This window comes from Loxodonta africana, chromosome 14 (assembly GCF_030014295.1).
Source record: "Loxodonta africana isolate mLoxAfr1 chromosome 14, mLoxAfr1.hap2, whole genome shotgun sequence".
NCBI lineage: Eukaryota > Metazoa > Chordata > Mammalia > Proboscidea > Elephantidae > Loxodonta > Loxodonta africana.
The window spans coordinates 62,411,623-62,433,510 of record NC_087355.1 but is presented as its reverse complement, the minus strand read 5'-3'; the positions used below and the strand labels follow the sequence as shown (position 1 = coordinate 62,433,510).

At 34.3% G+C, this 21,888-nt stretch overlaps 1 protein-coding gene across 3 annotated transcripts in view; it reads left to right on the top strand.

Annotated features, from left to right (window-relative positions):
* Nucleotides 1-21,888, top strand: part of CSMD3 (CUB and Sushi multiple domains 3) — a 1,388,861-nt gene that overhangs the window by 1,294,647 nt on the left and 72,326 nt on the right. For 2 of the 3 annotated variants that reach the window (XM_064268007.1, XM_003408441.3), the window contains 6 exons: nt 1,795-1,983; nt 2,585-2,731; nt 7,138-7,326; nt 12,669-12,854; nt 14,140-14,334; nt 16,350-16,523. In XM_064268007.1, coding sequence (XP_064124077.1) covers nt 1,795-1,983; nt 2,585-2,731; nt 7,138-7,326; nt 12,669-12,854; nt 14,140-14,334; nt 16,350-16,523 — 1,080 coding nt within the window. The remainder of the gene's footprint in view (nt 1-1,794; nt 1,984-2,584; nt 2,732-7,137; nt 7,327-12,668; nt 12,855-14,139; nt 14,335-16,349; nt 16,524-21,888) is intronic. The other variant, XM_003408442.3, reaches the window with a different exon arrangement.

Genomic DNA, 21,888 nt, shown 5'->3' with positions numbered 1-21,888 from the left:
GTCAGTGAAAAATAGGAAGACCCTTAATGAGATGGATTAACACACTGGCTGCAGCAATGAGCTCAAGCATAACAGCGATTGTGAGGATAAGATAGGACCAGCCAGTGTTTCATTCTGTTGTGCGTGGTGTTGCTATGAGTTGAAACTGTTCAGGACACCTAACAAGAACAACATATTCATCACTATATTCTATAGTCAGCTTTCAAATATATGTAGATTGGTTATGGATGTTTATCTTTTTGACTTTTTAAAGTTCTTTCTTTTTAAGTTATTGACATAATTAAAGAACATTCTTAAGTTTCCATATTTTTCTATTTTATTTTCTGTAACGAAAAGGTCAGCAGTTTGAATCCAACAGCTGCTCCTTGGAAACCCTATTGGGCAGTTCTACTCTGTCCTATGGCGTTGCTCTGTGTTGGAAATGACTGGACAGCAGTGGGTTTGATTTTATGCTATTTGGAGACTTTAAATCTCAAAATACTTGATTGTCTTTGAACTCTAGAAATTATGACCGTATAAATTCTTCATCTGTTCATCTGTATTCCAGCAGCTATATTTGGTGTTTCTAACGCTAACTCAATCAAAAAGGAAAAAGAAATATTCCTAAGGTGGTGTTAAAATTATTTTAAGATATAGTGCTATGTATCTCTAAGACAGAATTTTGCCGATAGTAAAGGAATTAGAAAATGGCCTGGGGATATATTTCCAACTCATCAGAGACCCCCTGGTGTCTGAATATCCCCAGTAAGAACATTCAAAAAAGGCCAAGACCATGTTTAAGAACTCTTTAGCATTGACATTCATATGGCATCTTGCTCTAGTCACTTCTACCTTTCTGACATATGGAAAAGTATTTCTTACATAGAACTTCATCTTGTTTGCTACATATTGGTTTAATTCTATATCATCTTCCAATTCCAATCTTCCTCCCACTGAAAAGGACTTTAAATTCTTGATGAAGGCTGAAATGGCATTTTTTGAGTAATGAGAGTTTGATCATCTTGGTCACATTTTCATCGCAAATCCAAATTTAAAAGATGTTTGTAATGTTTTATTTAATGCATATTGCTATGCAATGCCAAAAATTAAATTCATTATACTTAGGAGGCTGTTAAGTCAAAATTATGTTGTTTTGCCAATATATGGCAATTTTCCTATATTTGTGTGTGTGTGTATAGGTATTTAAGAAGAGCTTATTCTTTGGCTTCACTTATGGCCTGGAAATAGCATGAAAAAAAATGAAAGGTAACTGGTGGTCCAGAATTGTGCTGAATTCTCATGATTTAAGCACATAACTGAAATCAGAAATGGGTTTCCCTGAAATGGATACTCTGAGAGAGGGTAGTTTTCTCTCTGGCCCCATGCACCAGCCAGAGCCAAATGCTTGAGGAAAGTGAATAAAAAAGACAAGAAGGAAAAGAACAGGGTGAAGAGAGGGAATAGAAAGGAGAGAACATTAAGGAATGAGGAAAGGCAGAGAAAGAATGTGAAGAAATGGAAGGAATTAAATGCCTTATTTTTTATTTATCTATTTATTTATTTTTCAGAAGGTTAATACATATTCCACGTAATAAAAAAAAGAGATGTAATAAAAAAAAAAAGACTTACTATAAATTTTTAGGTCATCTCTCCATTTATTTGAACTGCAGGCTTAATACAAGTTGTCTTTTCTAACACATGATTCAAGGCATCTTTTCCAGTTATTGAACATAAAAAGTAGAGTACTCACTATTTAAAATGCAGTCACAAAGGTGGTGAAGACTACCATTATTTAATGATACCTTTCTTTCACAGTGCTTTGTCCTGCCAATGAATTACGGCTAGATTCAACAGGAGTCATATTGAGCCCTGGCTATCCTGACAGTTACCCAAATCTTCAAATGTGTGCATGGAGCATTTCAGTGGAAAAGGGATATAACATCAGCATGTTTGTAGAATTCTTCCAGACAGAAAAGGAATTTGATGTTCTTCAGGTGTATGATGGTAACCATGGGTTATATTTACTGGATATTCATAAGTTCAGTCCAGATGCTCTAATATGTATATGGACCTTCAATATGAACAACTAATTTTGTGATTTTATTTTATCTTTTAGATATTTTTGGAAATATCAACATCAAATTTACCTACATGCTGTATGAAAATTGTGGTTAGCTTGGTTATTATTTTGCATATTGTAGATAATTTTAGCTATGGAATTAAAATGTTTAAGACAAACATTAAAGAGTCCTGGCGATGCTGTGGTTAAACACTGAGCTGCTAACCGAAAGGTTGGTTGTTGAAACCCAATAGTTGCTCTGCTGGAGAAAGTTGTGGCAGTCAGCATCCATAAAGGTTACAACCTTGGAAACCTGCTGAGGCAGTTCTGCTCTGTCCTATAGGGTCATTATGAGTCAGAATTGACTTAATGACAATGGGTTAAGGCAAACATTTTATATTATATCTCAAGGTAACGTGAAGGAGATTGGCTGTCAAACCAATGCTATCTAGCATTTAATATAACTTAAGAGATATAAAACATTAAAGATAAACGAGAATAATAGTTATTCATGTATATCTAAATTGTATTATCTTCTTTCTGAAGGACCAAATATTCAAAGTCCAGTACTTATATCTCTCAGTGGAGATTATTCATCTGCTTTTAATATAACAAGCAATGGTCATGAAGTATTTCTTCAATGGTCAGCAGATCATGGCAACAACAAAAAAGGCTTCCGGATAAGATATATAGGTATGTAACATTTATAACTTTAGTACAGAACTCATCTACCTGAGTCCTTATGTCATTGTGATTAAAGACCATAGACTATTCTATTAGACGTAAATTCAAATCTCAGCCCTCTGTTGATGTTTCTTGGACAAATTATGTAGCGTCTCCATGCCTCAGTTTCTCCATTGTAATAATAATAGTTCTAAACCCATCATATGATTTTTGAAATGATTAAAAACACTTAATACTTATGCCTCAGATAATAAGTTACTTTTTAAATTTAAACTCTGAAATTGTTTTTTAAATCATTTTTCCCATAGATTGTTTACTTTGAACTCTCAGAAAATGTGAATAATGTTGCTCAACTCTGTGTTATCTGAACTGTTTAATGACCCCTTTAAAGACGAGGAGGCTAGTGCCATAGTGGTTAAGAAATTGGCTGCTAACCAAAAGGTCAACATCTTGAATCCACCGGCCGTTTCTTGGAAACTCTATGGGGCAATTCTACTCTGTTCGATAGGGTGCTATGAGTCGAAATCCACTTGACAGCAGCAGATTTGGTTTTCTTTTTTAAATGACACTTTCTTAAATAAAATATCAAAAATAAGTTTTTGATTTTTTTAACAAAAGTTAATGCTAAAAATTTGTTTCAGTTACCCATCAGTATGATACTGTTTAATATTTAAATGTCTTAAATATAAAAAATTAAAATAGATAAATATCTTAAATATAAAAGAATAATGAACACATAATTTTAAAACTTTTGGTTTTGAAAAAATATTTATTTTGCCACTACTGCTTTTATTGAATGATAGTTAGAAATATGTAGGCTAAAAATTCTTTTTAATGTCAAGATGAAATAGCCCTTTCTTTTTGCCTTTCTGTTTATAACATCTACTGATACTCAGCCAATAAATTTTCTTGCTGGGCAAGCGTACCTAAGTAGTTCTCCATTATGAGAAGGTTGTATTCCCTTTCTTTATTGCCATCCTAAATCATGTAGGAGGCCATGGGTGTGTGCTCTGTAACAATGCTTCAGAGCCAATCAGCTATCTCTTTCTATACAGTGTTCAGATCACACCACCCAAGCCTGGGGTCATTGATAATCAGTTCTAGTGAAAATTACTTTTCTAAATGTTTTATAAACAACTCTAATAAAACAATTTTAAGTATAGATTTAAATAAATTTCCACCTACAGTTCTAAAAAAAATACTCACCGAAATTTTACCATTTATAAAAATCTGCAAATAGATGTATAATTACGTTGACTTTAAAACTATGAGAGATGATCATTTGATTTTAAAGCATTAATTAATAATTTATATTTTACATTTTAGAAGTAATGTGTACTTGGTGTCATGTGTACGTAGTAATATGTACACGAGTTTTGGCCTACACTAGATGTCTATTAAGTTAAAAATTATTTTTATTATGTACTCAAAGGAGAAATGTTTAGAAAAGTGAAATGAACACCTCAGATGTATTTGAATTTGTTTCTATCATGTGAATAATGTAAACACGTGTCTTTTTATTAAAGTTGTGCCCAAAGAGTGCATTTAAGATATAGCACATTAAAATGTATTTTTAATTATTATAATAACCTAAAAATAATTCAGATTAAATAATTGTAAGCATTAGATTGACTATATATTATATAAAAAAAAAATTATAGAACAACCCTTATTTATATTCATGACCTGAAAAAAAGCCATTGCCATTGAGTCAATTCTGACTCATAGCGACCCTATAAAACAAAGCAGAATCGCCCCGTAGAGTTTCCAAGGAAAGCCTGGTGGATTCAAACTGCTGAACTTTTGGTTAGCAGCCACAACTCTTAACCGCCACGCTGCCACGGTTTCCATATTCATGACAGTTATATATAAATATAATAAAAACACAACTTTTAACCCTCAAGAACAGCTTGACATATTGAATACATTTTTTTTTTTTCGTTTAGATATGACAGGTTAGTGGTCTCGGGGAACATCTGTTTTAATTGGCATAACATAGTTTATAAGGAAAATGTTCTATATTCTACTTTGGTGAGTAGCATCTGGAGTCTAAAGCTTGTGAGTGGCCATTTAAGATACTCTACTGCTCTCGCCCCATCTGGAGCAAGGGAGAATGAACAAAACCAAGGACACAAGGGAAAGATTAGTCCAAATGACTAATGGACCACAAGTGCTACAGCCTCCACTAGACTGAATCCAGCACAACTAGATGGTACCCAGCTACCACCACCAACAGCTCTGACAGGGACCACAATAGAAGGTCCCAGACAGAGTTGGAGAAAAATGTAGAACAAAATTCTAACTCACACACATACATACATAAAAACAGTTTTATTGCTCTGACAGAGACTGGTGAAACCCTGAGAGTATGCTCCTGGATACGCTTATAGCTCAGTAATGAAGTCACTCCTGAGGTTCACCCTTCAGCCAAAGATTAGACAGGCCCATAAAATGAAACAAGACTAAAGGGACAAACCAGCCCAGGGACAAGAACGAGAAGGCAGTGGGGGACAAGAAAAGCTAGTAATAGGGAACCCAAGGTTGAGAAAAGGAGAATGTTGACAAGTCGTGGAGCTGGCAGTCAGTGTCACAAAACAACAATATGTGTACTAATTATTTAATGAAAAGCTAGTTTGTTCTTGTGAACCTTCATCTAAAGTACAATAAATTAAAAAATAAATAAATAAAGTTTTGCATTCTCTAATGGGAAAGTTTTTCCTAATGGGACTTATGGATCTCACCTCAGTGTTTTCCCACATCCCTACCAACCATAAGACTTCCCCAACTACCTCGAACAGTCATTGTCATCAGCACTTGGAGTTTGGAATACAATGAAATCAATGTCACATTCTGGAAATAAAATTCTTTCATAATCAGGAAAAAAGAAAAAGAAATGACAGGTTATGTATGACATATTTATTCCAACTCCAATCTATTTACTATTTATCCCCCAAATCTCATTTTTCTCAAATGAATACATTAACTTTCAAAGGGTAAATGGAATCTGCCAGGCTGAATAATCTCAAAAATACATGAACAAGCAGTACTCAGGTTACCGAACAAGATCCATTCCTAAGTCTGTCTTAAAGTCTAGTTTGTACGTAGGTTGGAACAGGCACATAAAGTTCTTATTTAGCCTCAGTCAAATTCTTCTCTTAGTATAAAACCCCTTGCTGTCTAGTCAGTTCCAATTCACAGCAACCCTATAGTATATATTCTACCTTTCTATATGGAGCCCTGGTGGTATAGTGCTTAAGAGCTTGGCTGCTAACCAAAAGGTTGGCAGTTTGAATCTACCAGTCACTCTTTGGAGGCCTTATGGGGCAGTTCTACTCTGTCCTACAGAGTCACTATGAGTCAGAATCAATTCCACGGCAACAGTTTTTTTTTTTTTTAATGCATATAAAAAACTTAAGAAACTCTTCCAAATAAACTAAAACATCTTAAAAATAACAATACGGTACATAATAATAATAATACAGTAATAATAAAAGTACATATGGTACTGTACTTAAGACAAAGAATCTGTGTGTGTGTATATATGTGTGCAAGTATGTAAAAAAAAATTAAAGAGTTCTTAAAACAGTTCAGAGGGACTGTTAAAGCCACACAATGTTTTCATGAGCATCACAAAGTAGTGTGTGCATTTGTTATTACAAACCATTGCATTTAAAGCAAATTTTTAATACAGTAGACTTTATTGCGGGCTGCTTTTAAGCACCAGTTGTCCCTAAGTTGGACGTTTTTAACCTGGGAACTTCATTTATCTGAAAAAGCCATTTGATGTTATCTTTTGACATTTCAGACTTCAGGAACTGAAAAAAGTTTTTATATCCATATGTAAGCATCCTTGACAGAATGGAAACTCTCTAAAATGCTGTGAAAGAGAATTATACAATGTGGGTGCCTATTTTAGAGATCAACCAAAATAAAATGCATGACCTAACATGATATAGTTGTCTGGATATAACTTCAAAGTGACATGTAAACAACATACTCTAAAATATTGCTATCAAGGCTGTGGCATTTAAGCCCTTCAAATGACAGAAAATGCAAAATCCAAAGAAATATTTGTAGAGTTTTTGAACCTCTGGGGTGTTAGGAAAATAAGATATGTTTCACTTAAGAACATTTTAGATCAAAATAAAAATTAGAAGAAAGCCTAGAGGTTAGTTATGTCATCTAAGAGTCATTAAAAAAAAAAAAAAAAAAAAGAGTCATACAAGTAGATTATTTTCAAAAAAGAGTAGAAGCCAATGTAGAATTCATATGTGCTAACATTCATTAACATTCATATAGATGACAGTTGACTCACTGGTAAGTCCCCAGTATTCACTCTAGGTTTTTATAGTTTTGGATATTAAGGACTTTCTGTTAATAAACATTGATTTTTTTTTTTTTTTTCTTTTGGAAAGCTTTCTACTGTAGTACACCAGAATCTCCACCTCATGGTTACATTATCAGTCAGACAGGTGGGCAGCTTAATAGTGTGGTCCGTTGGGCCTGTGATCGAGGATTCCGACTTGTTGGGAAAAGCAGTGCTGTGTGCAGAAAGTCTCCCTATGGATACCATGCATGGGATGCGCCAGTTCCTGCCTGTCAAGGTGAAGTATATTATCAACAATGGAGAACTACACTTATAAAAGACTAACCAATTTAATTCTGTCCTAGAGGAAGTACAACCAGAATGCTCCTTAGAAGAAAGGATGGCAAGACTTTGTCTTTCTTACTTTAAACATGTTATCAGGAGGGACCAATAGCTGGAGAAGAACATCATGCTTAGTAAAGTAGAGGGTCAGTGAAAAGAGGAAAACCCTCAATGAGATGGACTGACACAGTGCCTGCAACAGTGGGCTAAAACATACCTACTATCATGAGGATGGCACAGGACCAAGCAGCATTTTGTTCTGTTATGCATAGTCTCCACGAATTGGATCTGACTTGACAGCACCTAACAACAGCAGCAACTTTGTCATTTGTATCACTAACGTTCCCCAAACTATAAATATTCAAAAGCATATATGGGCTTTTTTCATGAAAATCATGTTTAAGAACACAGAATGATAAATTTCAGGGAAGCAGACATTATTATGATTCTTCATTTGCTGTCACGCAATTTATGTGCTTTTATTCCTTTCTCATATAAGTTTTTTCATTAAGAAAATTAGTTTTTTAGTTGATTTATTCTATCCAGCATGTGGAAGTGCATAGAACAACTTTGAACCTTCATATTAAAAAATGCAGAATGCTCTCAGTTCATAAACAATAGGTGTTAACTCTCAGCTACATATTGGAGACAATTTATATAAAACAAATAAAATGCAAAGTAGGTCAATTAAAATTTAAAATTAAACAGCAACAACTTAAAATTAGCAAAGGACTAGATATTACTAGCCATAAGAAATTAGTTTATTTTACCTATTGGATAGTAATTTCTAATCAGGAAAATAAACCACTAAGAGGTATGTGAAAATAAATGTGTGATGGAAGAACGGCGGCTCCTTGTTGTGGTGCTGTGGGACACATCGATCCTTTATTAGGCTTCTGGGAAGCATCATAACCTTGGTGGGTTACCAACATGGAAGGAGCTGACCTCATGCAGAATGGATACATTGTAACTAGCAAAACATCGGATTTCCTCTGCCCAGTGAATAGCAGCAGCTCTTACCATTTGTTATCATTAAGTAATTTCCCAGAACTGATTTGGGAAAGAATCTCTGTTGTCATAATTTCAGAAATCATGATAAATAAAAATATATAAACTAATCTTTAAATCATATATATTTTAAATAAACATTATAATGCTCCAAAATTTCAAAATGTGCATTCCCGTTATGGGAGGATTGGTTTTCATAAATAAATAACCTTTAAGAAACCTTAGTAAAAAATAAATAACTGTTAGTAATAATGAAAAATATCTTGAACTTTCTGAAACTCTGAAATTGCTTTGTAGGGTCAGTGCTATAACTTTATTCATTTTTTAGGTGTATAACATTTCACTTGGAGTCATTTTTCATTATTCTTGATTTTAAATTGTTTTACAATTAGAATATGCAAATTTAGATGCAGTTAGAAGAAATTTGTCAAAGTAGAAAGATAAAAAATATATAGTTCAAGAAGCCCTTTCCAAAAGTTGATCTTTAACTAACAATTGTCAGACATGAATTAATTTGTAAGATTGTTGGATGTGATCTATGTGTTTTTAACATAGCTAATTAAAATGAAGTGGGTTAAATGTAATAGGGAAGAACTGTTAACTTATTGTAAACTTGTTCCAAATTCGTTTCACATTCTTTATTAATTTTTATGCTTATTGTCTCTTAGGTCACCTTATACGTCCTCACATATATTTATTTGAGCTATGGTTACACTTTGTGAGCCCAGTTAAAAGTAAAAATTTAGTCATATCTTTATTTGGTATTAGGTGATTTTTTTTTTTTTTTTTTTGTCTACACATCAACCGATTGATTTGTCCCTGTTGAAAACTGAACTGCTCTCATCCCAACATACACTTTAGTATTTGTTTAGTGTATGTAGAAACAGTCGCTTTGTATTCCCTGCCTCACTTTTAATGTGTGCTTTCTTGAGAGTTTTTTAGCGACGTCTCTGACAACAACTCCGATTATGACTCTTCTGAACTCAGCTTGTTTTCTAGCTGGAAATTTCATTCGTAAGCTATCCACAGGCACCATTTTGTCCTATCATTTTACTATGTCTTTTTTTTTTCCAGTTCTAAAATATAACTATTTTATACTACACACACACACGTTATGTGGTGCTTCAGTGGAAACCCTAACCAGTGGGTCGGCAGTTCAAATCCACCAGGCACTCCTTGTAAACTCTATGGGGCAGTTCTACTCTGTCCTATAGGGTTACTGTGAATTGGAATAGACTCAACGGCAACAGGTTTTTTGGTTTTTGGTGGTTCAGTCCCTATGAGTTGGAATCAATGGCAACAGGTTTCTTTTTTTTTTTTTTGGTGGTTCAGTGGTGAGGAATTTGGCTGCTAACCAAAACGTCAGCAGTTCAAATCCACCAGCTGCTCCTTGGAAACCAAATGGAACATTTCCACTCTGTCTTATAGGGTTGCTTTGAGTTGAAATCAACTTGAAGGCAACAGGTTTGTTTGTTTTGGTATACTATTTAAAAAAGACCTGGTGGCATAAAGGTTAAATGGTCAGTTACTAACCAAAAGGTGAGTGGTTCAAACCCATTAGCTGCTCCAAGGTAGAAAAGACCTGGTAATCTACTCCCATAAAGATTACAGCCTAGGAAACCCTATGGGCAATTCTACTCTGTCATATAAAGTTGCTATGAGTTGGAACTCAGTGGCACACAATCACAATAGCAACAATACTATTTAAACTATATGTCTTATTTACTTTGGCGTATATATATATATATATACAGCCTGTATTGTCCCAGTAATGTATAGTTATTTATTTTTTTTTAAAGAAGTAAATATAGTCTTTGGTAGGAATAAGGTATGGAGATGTTTCATTATAAGGGAGAATTCCCAGAAGTCCCTATTGGAAAAATAAATATTACTTAAGCAGATGTTCGGGAACCATTTACTTTGGCAACAATATTTCAGAGGTTCTATAATTAAATAGCAAGGATAATAAGATAATTAGATGAGATTGCTTATATAATCTATTAATTTAGTGTTACTGCTTTTTGTTCATGATTTTCAGGTTACCAAATCACAAAAGATCAAATGATTAGGTCACAGGGGTCCTAGTCATCTAATGCTGCCATAACAGAAATACCACAAGTGGATGACTTTAACCGAGAGAAATTTATTTTCTCACAGTCTAGTAGGTTACAAGTCTAAATTCCAGGCATCGGCTCCAGATGAAGGCTTTCTCTGTCAGCTCTGGAGGAAGGCTTCTGGTCAAGAAGCTTCTCAGGCCCAGGGACCACATGTCCAAAGGACTTGATCTGCCCCTGGTGCTGCTTTCTTCGTGGTCTGAGGTCCTCAACTCTCTGCTTGCCTCTCTTTCCTTTTTATCTCTTGAGAGATAAAAGGTGGTACAAGCCACACCCCAGGGAAACTCCCTTTACTCTGGGTCAGGGACGTGACCTGGGTAAAGGTGGTGTTACAATCCCATCCTAATCCCTTTAACGTAAAATCACAATCACAAAATAAAGGACAACCACACAATGCTGGAAATCAGGGCCCAGCCAAATTGATACACACATTCTTGGAGAGACATAATTCAATCCATGACATAGGGATTCTGCCATTCAGTTTTGAATTTCATGTAAATTTCACTAAGGTTTTCACTTTATAGTCAATTGACATGGATTAATGAAAATTAAATACCAAAGTGATTGTTTTTATAAGTGGAAACAACTCTGAGTTAGTTGAAATGGATGATGGGTGAATATAGCACAGAGTTTCAAAGCAAACTCAAGTCTTTTTTGTTCTTTATTACTTTTAATATGAAAACAATAAGATTACAAGTCTAGAATTCCTTATAAGTAACCTTTAAGACTGTATATATTTTAGAAGTTACAGTTCTTCAGATTTTATAAAGGTAATATGGTGCATATTCCAGATATTACATAATAACTTTATCTGGGTTTGGGGCAGCACCTTTATTCAAATATATAATTTTTTGGCATAGAAATGTATAAATATCTACAATGATTATTATATATAAAGATATGAATAATTTCCCATTGATTGAGATTTTTTTGCCAAATGAGTTATTCAAGAGGTTATAATTCTTTGGTTTTTAGAAATGTAAATCATGTACTTGTAGTGTACAGATAAAAAGGAATTGATTTTAGGATATTATGAAAGGGGATTAGTTTATAGTAATTCTGATTTATAAAATATGAAAATATATATAATAATCTATGTAAAGATAATTTTTACTGTGGTTATCATAGTTAAACTAATTTTCACCCATATCAGATTTACACCCATATCAGATGAAAATCAAGATGTATAAAACATCAATGAAAGCTTTAAGATGTTAAGTCCTGTACTTACATTTATTAAACATGCCTATACACTTGATGCTTGAGAGAGGGTGCATAAGCACACATCTGTGGCTAAAACAAAGAAATAGCCAGCTTCCAGGTAAAATAAATCTATTTGTTCTATTCCTGGCCAAAATATCAATGAGTGTTTATTGCCACCACCTTTATGATCTTTAATAATCTGTCAAATTGAATTAACCTAACTTAATATTGGTGCTCATGGGTTAGCATCAGGGCTTCTAACTGGCTAGTTCAGGTTTGAACCCCTGCTGAGAAGTGCATTTCTAACAAGTTCTCAGGCTACTCTAATATTACTGATTAGGGGCTAATTCTGAGAACCACTAGTAGAGCAGTAGTTCTCAAAATTTATTATACATAAGAATCACCTGGGGACCTTGTTAAACTGTAGATTCTGATTCAGTATATCTGGGGTGGAAATGCAAATTCTCAGCAGGAATTTGAACCAGAATGAACCTGTATAAAGCCCTGGTTAGCACTTGTTGTTGCAACTCATAGTGACCCTGAAGGACAGAGTAGAGATACCCCATACAGCTTCCAAGGATCGGCTGGTAGATTCAAACTGCTGACCTTTTGGGTAGCAGCCAACTATATTTATCTAAGTTGCCTCTTCATATAATCTATATGACCGCAGATAACCATGCACATGCTCACAAAAAACTCAGAAACCAAGAAATAAAGCATTAGCAATGTAGAGATTCACAGATCTAAAAATATATTGGATAGCGGTTTGAAATAAACTATTCAAGAAATTATCATTCAGAAAAGCTTTTTTTTTTTTTTTTTTTTTTTGCTGGGGGGAAGATATTCTGAAATTATTTTAGAGGAATTGACAAAATCCCAAATAGTTTCTTCATGTATTCCAGTTTAAGAGACTTATCTAATACGATAAGCACCTTTCTGTTTCTATAATTATGTATCTGTGTATTTACTCTAGCAATTTCCTGTGGAATTCCTAAAGCCCCAACAAATGGAGGGATACTCACAACAGACTACTTGGTAGGAACCCGAGTTACCTATTTTTGTAACGATGGATATAGACTGTCTTCCAAGGAGCTTACCACTGCCGTATGTCAGTCAGATGGCACATGGAGCAATCACAACAAGACCCCTCGATGTGTTGGTATGTGTGTTAGAGAAAATTCATCATTTTTGTTTCTCTTGGTGTCTTTTATCATTCAAAAAGTTATGTATTATTAAATCTTAAAACAAATTCCTGAAACGAAGTGAGATGTCTAAGAGAGAAAAGTTAATTAAGCTGTCTTACATTGTGAAAATATGGGAAGACAGTATGAGGACTTTTCACTCATTTTCAGAAACACCAGAATGTTTTAGTCAAAAAATAAATAAATAAAAATAGAGCACATTTTTATTTTACATAACAAAGTTTCAATTATTCTGTTAAAAAAATTGTCAAATGAAATGTGTTTTTAATAATCAGGCTCTCAAAAAATTTTATTTTGCCTTAATTAAATTATATTTCAATACACTCAGATCTGAGATTTACAAGGGTAAATGATGCCATTGAGGTGATCCATGACATTGGACTCCTGTTGGCATTCTTCCTGTATTTATATTAGAGTATGTATCATTGCTGGCTTTACATATTATATAATGCTAACCAAAAATAATTCTGACAGAATGTTTGACAGTGAAAGGATTGGAAAATGTAGGTTTAATTAGGTCTTTGATATGATTTTCTCTATATTTTAATTTTTTCTTTTTATTTAGTATTAGCACTTAAACCTAGCTGTGATTTCACCTAGTATGAGGATTTTTAAATTATTTGCAGTCTTAGCACAGGTGTCTGATAATGTGTCTACTTAGGGAAACAAGTTTTGAATTAACTGAAGTTTATATCATAGCTCTTGCATTAAAAAAAAAAGTCATTTTAATCAAATAAATTTATTCACAGGAAAGCCCTTCCATAACTGCTAAAGAAATAATAGAGTAGAGGTAAACAGTGATAGGGATTCTAGATAGGTGGAATAATATACATAAAGTGTGAAAAAAAGTGTGAAACAGCAGGACATATTCAGGGAAATGCTGGGAGTACCATATAGCTGGAAACACTGGTGGCGTAGTGGTTAAGAGCTATGGCTGCTAACCAAAATGTTGCAGTTAGAATCTACCAGGTGCTCCTTGGAAACTGTATGGGGTGGTTCTATTCTGTCCTATAGGGCCATTATGAGTCAGAATCGACTCAATGGCAATGGGTAATGGGTTTTACTGTATAGCTGGGGGATAAAAAAGAGACAAAGAACAGATGCTGAAGGACATTGCATGTCACAATAATGACTGAACTGGAGCAGTGGCGATATAAAGGATAGAATAGACATGAGATGTACTTAAGAGATAGAACTGACTTGACTGACTTATTAGCATTTATTTTCTTGGTTTTTGTATAGTTGTTACATGTCCGAGCATCAATTCCTTTACCTTGGAACATGGAAGATGGCGAATTGTGAATGGGTCCCATTATGAATATAAAACCAAGGTAGTTTTCAGCTGTGACCCTGGTTATCATGGATTAGGTCCTGCTTCTATTGAATGCCTTCCTAATGGTACCTGGAGCTGGAGAAATGAAAGACCATATTGCCAGAGTAAGTATACATTCTGTTCAACTTATTTCGTAAGCTATCCTTGATGATTGAATTGCATGATCACTTCCTCTTCCGAACACAGTAAAGCAATGATAAAATTATCAATATGATAGTTTATTCTCATTATCTTTTTTTTTTTTTTTCCAACTATTTTTGCATTAGTAAGTGCTCATGAAAATAGCATGGGCTTTGAAGTCAGAGAGTCCTGGGTTTAGACTCTAACTCTATCCTTCACTACAACTACCAGGCAATGCTTATCATTTACTTGCTACCTGTCAAGCACTGTTTTTAGCCCTTTTATGTGTATTATTGGAGCACTCATTTTGAGTGGGTGGGTGGCACAGTGGTTAAGAGCTACAGCTTAAGACTAAATTATATTAGAATATTCTAAAAATGTCACCTGTATTTATAAAGTTTTGCCTACTCTTCCAGGTTTTCTCCTATGCTCTTTCTCTTCTTCTAGCATCGTTACTCTTGCTGTACAATTTCATTTAAAAGGCATATTGGAAAGGAATATTTCAAGGAGCTAGGAAAAAATCACTCATTTAATCATTCATTCAATAAATGTTTGTCTGGCTCTTCTGTGCTAGGTCCTGTGTTACATAGTAATGTTTAAAAGATACATGAGAACAGGTTTCTGCCACAGGTAAGAAAGGAGGACAGACAAGGACTCTAAGAATTGCAATTAATTGAAAAAAAAATGAAAAGAATAATAATTTGTCTCATCCTCCAATAATTCACCATTAAAATTAAAATAATTTAATGTTATTAATAGCTACCTCAAAAGATTGTTTTGAGGATAAGTTCAAAACAGTGAGTACATTTTAAATTTTATATGCAATTATTTAAAGTTTGCATATTGTCCATTTGTCTATCTAATAGCTGTTTAAAGCTGGAGCTGAAAGCCAGAGCTGAATCCGAATAAAGCGCAAGGGGCTGGTGGTTACGCAAACTGCTAGATTCTGGAGTTATGCCACTGGGATTAAATTTTGGATTAGCTACTTACAGTCTAGGAAACCCTGGTGGCGTAGTGGTTAGGAACTACGGCTGCTAACCAAAAGGTCGGCAGTTCAAATCCACCGGGTGCTCCTCGGAAACTCTGTGGGGCAGTCCTACTCTGTCCTATTGGGTTGCTATGAGTCGGAATTGACTCGACGGCAGCGGGTTTGGTTTTTTATTAGGTTACTTACGCTCTGTGTAAGCTTGTGCCTATATCCTAGTGCATACAACTGAGATACTAACTGTACCTATCTCATAGAGTTGTTTTGAGAACTACATAAATTAAAGCACTAAAGGAAGTGCCTGATACATAATAAGCACTCAATAAACATTATCTGTTATTATTTTTATTCTAGAAAGAGATTTAATTTGTAGTCTTTAAAGATGAAGAAGCTGTAAAAGTTGAGTTCTGAGACCTAACAAATCAATTAAACTCTTTTTTCCATTTTTAAAAACCTGCAAACAACATGGTAGGTATAAGTGTATCTAATGGATCCTGTGAGAATAAACGCTATTTTACATGCAACACTCTTTATAAACTGTAAGGTCACCAGCATAAATTAATTGTAATTATTGTTTTTTTTTTTTTTTTTTTATTGTCTTAGTGTTGTCTTAGATATAAGAAAACTTTGACTCACTTAAGCAAATAGCTTCCCCAGTGTCACCTGATAACACAGAGAAAATCTTTGGACTAATGAATCTTCTCCTTTCTAGCCTTGTGATTTTTTTCACTACAATCTGATAAGTGACCAGGTTGGCTCAGCAAAAAAAGCAAAGAAAATAACTTCATCAAATGTCACTGCCATTTAAAAGGTTCTATGGAAACTGAAAGTGGATCATTTTAAAGGATGTCATCTGTTTTCTCTCCACTTCCATGCTCATTCATACCCTTTTAAAAATCAAGTTCAATTGTAAATACATCAGATTATATGGAACTCAAATGTTAAAGCCTAGTTTTGTTACAGGTGCACATATGCTATGTCTCTAAGGAATTTTGCTTATTTATCATTTTTAAGTTATTTCCTGTGGCGAACTACCTACACCTCCAAATGGGAATAAGATTGGAACTCAGACTTCATATGGCTCAACAGCTATCTTTACCTGTGATTCGGGATTCATGCTTGTGGGGTCTGCTGTACGGGAATGCCTCTCCTCAGGTCTCTGGAGTGGATCTGAAACAAGATGCCTAGGTACAGATTTTTAAATCTTTCTTACCAAACGTAATCTTTTTTTCTAGAAAGGAAGCAGCCTTTCTTCTCATATGATATGGTAATTCTATTCACTCTGTAATGATGCTAAAGTCCAGAAAATATTTAACTTTAAAAATGGCTCATTGTAGAAAAGCTATTAAATATTTAATACTTAAAGTTAATCAACTGGTATTCCTAATGAGAATCTTATATCATTAAGGGGAGAAACATTTGCTTCCAGGCATGGTGAAAATAAGAAGGTGAAAACAAATTGCTGAAAATTATGTGCCTGCGTACTCAGCTGGATAAATCACTGTAGCAGTTAATTCATTCTAAACTGTAGTCAATTTTCCTTTCACCTATTTACTTAAGGTAATGACCAAAGAAGAAAAATAATATCCACATTTAAAGATCTTTCTCCTTTTTTATTTCATAAGATTTCAACATGTATAAAATTACTTTCCATTAAAACTTAAAAAATATATATTTTTGGAAACTAATTTTAGATAAATAGGATTTTTTCCCCACTTAGGGCTCTCTGAATCCATTATAAAAGATTGTTCAGTGAAAGAAGCTGGTGAAGATATATAGCTAGTTCTTCCTACCCCTCCTTTTATTATTTTTATGATTTATACTTCATCTCTTTTTTCCAAAGGCTTCAATAATTTCCCTAATATTAACAAAATATGATTTATGCTTTAGTTTCTTTAAAATGATTTCAAGATATGACAGCAAGTATTGAATTAAGTAAGGAGCCTTGGTGGTACAGTGGTTAAACACTTGTCTGCTAACTGAAAGGCCATCGGTTTGAACCCACCAGCCGCACTGTGGGAGAAAGATGTGGCAGGCTGCATCCGTAAAGATTACAGCCTTGGAAACAGTTCTGCTCTGTCCTATAGCATCTCTATCAGTTAAAGTCTATTCAGTGGCAATGGGTTTATTGAATTATGTAATGATGAAAATTGTTATATGATTATTCACTTGTCTGTTGGGAACAGGCATAATCATTTTATTAATTTAAAAATTCACGATTATTATGAAACAGGGTACTTACTGCTAAATTTTCACAATATTTTACTCTCTAAAAAGATACCATTTAAGAATATCATGCTTGGCAGAGACATTCATAATAGCTTAAAATATATGTACTTTTTGCATGTGGGAAAAATGAAAGTGGCTAATAAGCTTGAAAATATTATTGACAATATAACCCTTATTTATAAGATTGGGTTACGATTCATTTTTTGTTTTTTTTTTTTCCCTCTGTAAGATACATTTGTGAATAGATATGCTTGGAATTCCAGCAGAAATGGTTTCCTTGTAAGACCATACATATATGGATATACTATAATACAGATTTATAAAAAAGAAAATAGTAAAATAAATTAAATCATTATGTATCAATGTAAAATTAAATGATTGAATGAAATACATTTAATAGTTTCTAAATGGATTTTAGTTTATGATGATTTCAATTATAGATTACTTAGTTTACTTATAAATTTTAAAATTTATGTGTAAACTAGATTTAAACTGCAATATCTTATGGCTATATACCCTGATGAACTGTTATGGTACTTAATATATACTTTGTTGAATATTGTATGTAGATGGAAGTTTTATTTACCAATTTAGAACCCTGAATCTGTTTTCTGAAAAGACAGGGCCCAAGAGGAATATTAATTAAAAAAAAAAAAATTACCTTGAAGTCTGTGAAGCTAACATCATTTATTGTTGACATCTAATATAAATACAGAAGAATGTTGAAGGAAAGTACTTTTGATAAACCCTAAAATCTTATGCCTGGAATTAACAGTAAGGATTCATGTAGTTCAGTTATATTTCTCATGTTTGAAAACAGTTTTCCCTATAAGCCTTTAATTTAGAATGGCCACCAGAACGTACTTATAATTGTTTAACTAAGTATAGGGCATTTATCAACACACTCTAGTGTTTTATTGTGATTTTTTTTTCAAACCATCAGTTGAAAAAATTGACAGTGACTACCCATATCCCCACCACATAGATTCTACAATTAGCATTTTTTCATGTTTATTTCATCACATATCTGTCCATCTACCGAGCCATCTATCAATCCATTGATTCATTTTATTTTTTGATTCATTCCAAAGCATGTTCACTACATTAGTACACTTCACTCTAAACAATTCAGAATGCACATCATTAGCTACAGTTCAGTATTTGTCTACAGCTCTTTATTTCTTTTTATTGCAAAATTTGTGAATAGTAAAAGGCATACATCATAAGTGCAACATTTGATGAGTTTTGAAAAACATATACACCTGTGATAGGGCAATATCCACACACTTACAAGGAAGACCAGTTAAAATGACTGTTATTCAAATTTGCACATTAATTGCAAATGGCAAACGTGAAGAGATTGAAGATTTTTACCAACTTCTGCTGTCTGAAATTGATCAAACATTCAATGAAGATGCATTGGTAATTGAAACAAACAAGAAGGATCAGTAGTTAGAAAATAAGACCTTGGTGACAGAAATGATGCCAGAGATCTCATGACAGAATTTTGCAAACCAGTGACCTACTCATTGGAAATACCTTTTTTTAAACAACATAAATGGCAAATATACACATGGACGGCCCCAAATGAAGTACATAAGAATCAAATCAACTACATCTGTGGAAAGATATGATGGAGAAGTACAGTATCATCAGTCACAACAGACCAGCATTTATGCATATGAAAATTCAAGTTGAAGGTGAAGAAAATTAAAACAAGTCCACAAGAGCCAAAGTACAAACTTGAGTATATTTGACCTGAATTAAGAGACCACCTCAAAAATAGATTTGATCCATTGAATACTAAAGGACCGAAGACTAGACAAGTTGTGGGATGACATCAAGGACATCAGACATGAAGAAAGCAAAAGGTCATTAAAAAGACAAGAAAGAAAAAAAAGACCAAAATGAATATCAGAAGAGACTCTGAAACTTGCTCTTGAATGTAGAGTAGCTAAAGAGATCAGAAGACATGATGAAGTAAAAAAGCTGAATAGAAGATTACAAAGGACAGCTTGAGAAGGCAGTGCAAAATGTTATAATGAAATGTGCAAATACCTGGAGTTAGAAAATCAAAAGGGAAGAACGCAATCCTCATTTTTCAAGCTGAAAGAACATAAGAAAAAATTCAGGCCTCAAATTGCAATATGGAAGGGCTGTATGGGAAAAATGGAGCCCTGGTGGCATACTGGTTAAGAGCTATGGCTGCTAACCAAAAAGTCAACAGTTCAAATCCACCAGCTGCTCTTTGGAAACCCTACTGGGGTGGTTATATTCTGTTCTAATTGACTCAACAGCAAAGGGTTTGGTTTCGGTTTATGGGCAAAATATTGAACGATTCAGGAAGCATAAAAAAAGAAGATGGAAGGAACACTCAAAATTAATGTACAAAAAGAATTGGTCAACATTCAACCATTTCAGGAGACAGCACATAATCAAGAACTGATGGTAGCAAAGGAAAAATCCAAGCTGCATTGAAGGCGTTGGCAAAAAACAAGGCTCCAGGAATTGAAGGAATACCAACTAAGATGTTTCAGCAAAGGGATGCAACACTCGAAGCATTCACTTGTCTATGCAAGACATATGGAAGACAGGTTCCAGGCCAATTGGCTGGAAGACATTCATATCTGTGCCCATTCCAAAAAAAAGATGATCCATCAGAATGCAAAAATTGTCAAACAATATTATTAATATTACACACGAGTAAATTTTTGCTGAAGATAATTCAAAAACAGTTGTAGCAGTACATGGACAGGGAACTGTCAGAAATTCAAGCAGGGTTCAGAAGAGGATGTGGAACAAGGAATATCATTGCTGATACCAGATGGATCTTGGCTGAAAGCACAGAATACTAAAAATATGTTTGCCTTGTTTTATTGATTATACAAAGGCATTCAACTGTGTGGATCATATCAAATTATGGGTAACATCGTGAAGAATTGAAATTTCAGGACATTTAATTCTGCTCACGCAGAGCTTGTACATAGACTAAAGAAGCAGTCGTTGAAATAGAACAAGGGGATACTGCGTGGTTTAAAATCAGTCAGAAGCTGGACTACATGAAAAAGAATGAGGCGTCAGGATTGGAGGAAGACGCGTTAACAAATTGTGGTATACAGAAGACACAACCTTGCTTGCTGAAAGTGAAGAGACCTCGATGCACTTACAGATGGAGATCAAAAACTACAGCCTTCAGTATAGATTACACCTCAACACAAAGGAAACAAAAATTCTCACAACTGGACCAATAAGCAACATCATGATAAATGGAGAAAAGTTTGAAGTTGTTAAGGATTTGATTTTACTTGGATCCACAATCTATGTCCACGGAAGCAGGAGTCAAAAAATCAAAGAACCTACTGCATTGGATAAATCTGCTGCAAAAACCTCTTTAAAGTGTTGAAAAGCAAAGGTGTCACTTTGAGAACTAAGCTGCACCTGACCCAGGGCATGGTATTTTCAATTGCCTCATATGCATGTGAAAGCTGGACAATGGATAAGGAAGACTGAGAAAGAATTGATGCCTTTGAATTATAGTGTTGGTGAAGAATATTGAATATACCATGGACTGCCAGAACAAGGAACAAATCTGTCCTGGAAAAAGTACAGCCAGAATGCACCTTAGAAGTGAAGGTGGCAAGACTTTTTCTCATTTACTTTAGACGTGTTATCAGAATGGACCAGTCCCTGGAGAAGGACATCATGCTTGGTAAATAGAGGCTCAACAAAAAAGAGGAAGGCCCTCAATAAGTTTGATTTTCACAGTAGCTGCAACAATGGTCTCAAGTATAGCAATACTTGTGGGTATTGTGCAGGACTGGACAGTGTTTTGTTCTGGTACACACAGGGCCACTGTGAGTTGGAACTGACTTGGTGGCACCTAACAACAATATAGGAGCCCTGGTGGCTGCTAACCAAAAGGTAGGCAGTTTGAATCCACCAGCTTCGCCTTGGAAACCCTATGGGGCAGTTCTACTCTGTCCTGTAGGGTTGCTATGAGTCAGAATCAACTCGACGGCAACGGGTTTTTTGGTTGTAACAACAGTATTCCCGTGTAACCCAAACCACTATCAAGATATAGAACATTACCTTTACCTCAGTAAATTACTTCATGACAATTCACAACCAATCTACAACTCCCTCCTCCTTACCCTGAGGCAATTATCTTTCCGATTTTTTTTCACCATAGTTTCCCATGTTCTAGAACTTCATACATATGCAATACTAACATATATACTTTTGTGTATGGTTTCTTTCATTCTTCTTCCATGTTGTTGTGTGTATCAGTAGTTAGTTCTTTTTTTATTTGAGTAGAATTCTGTAG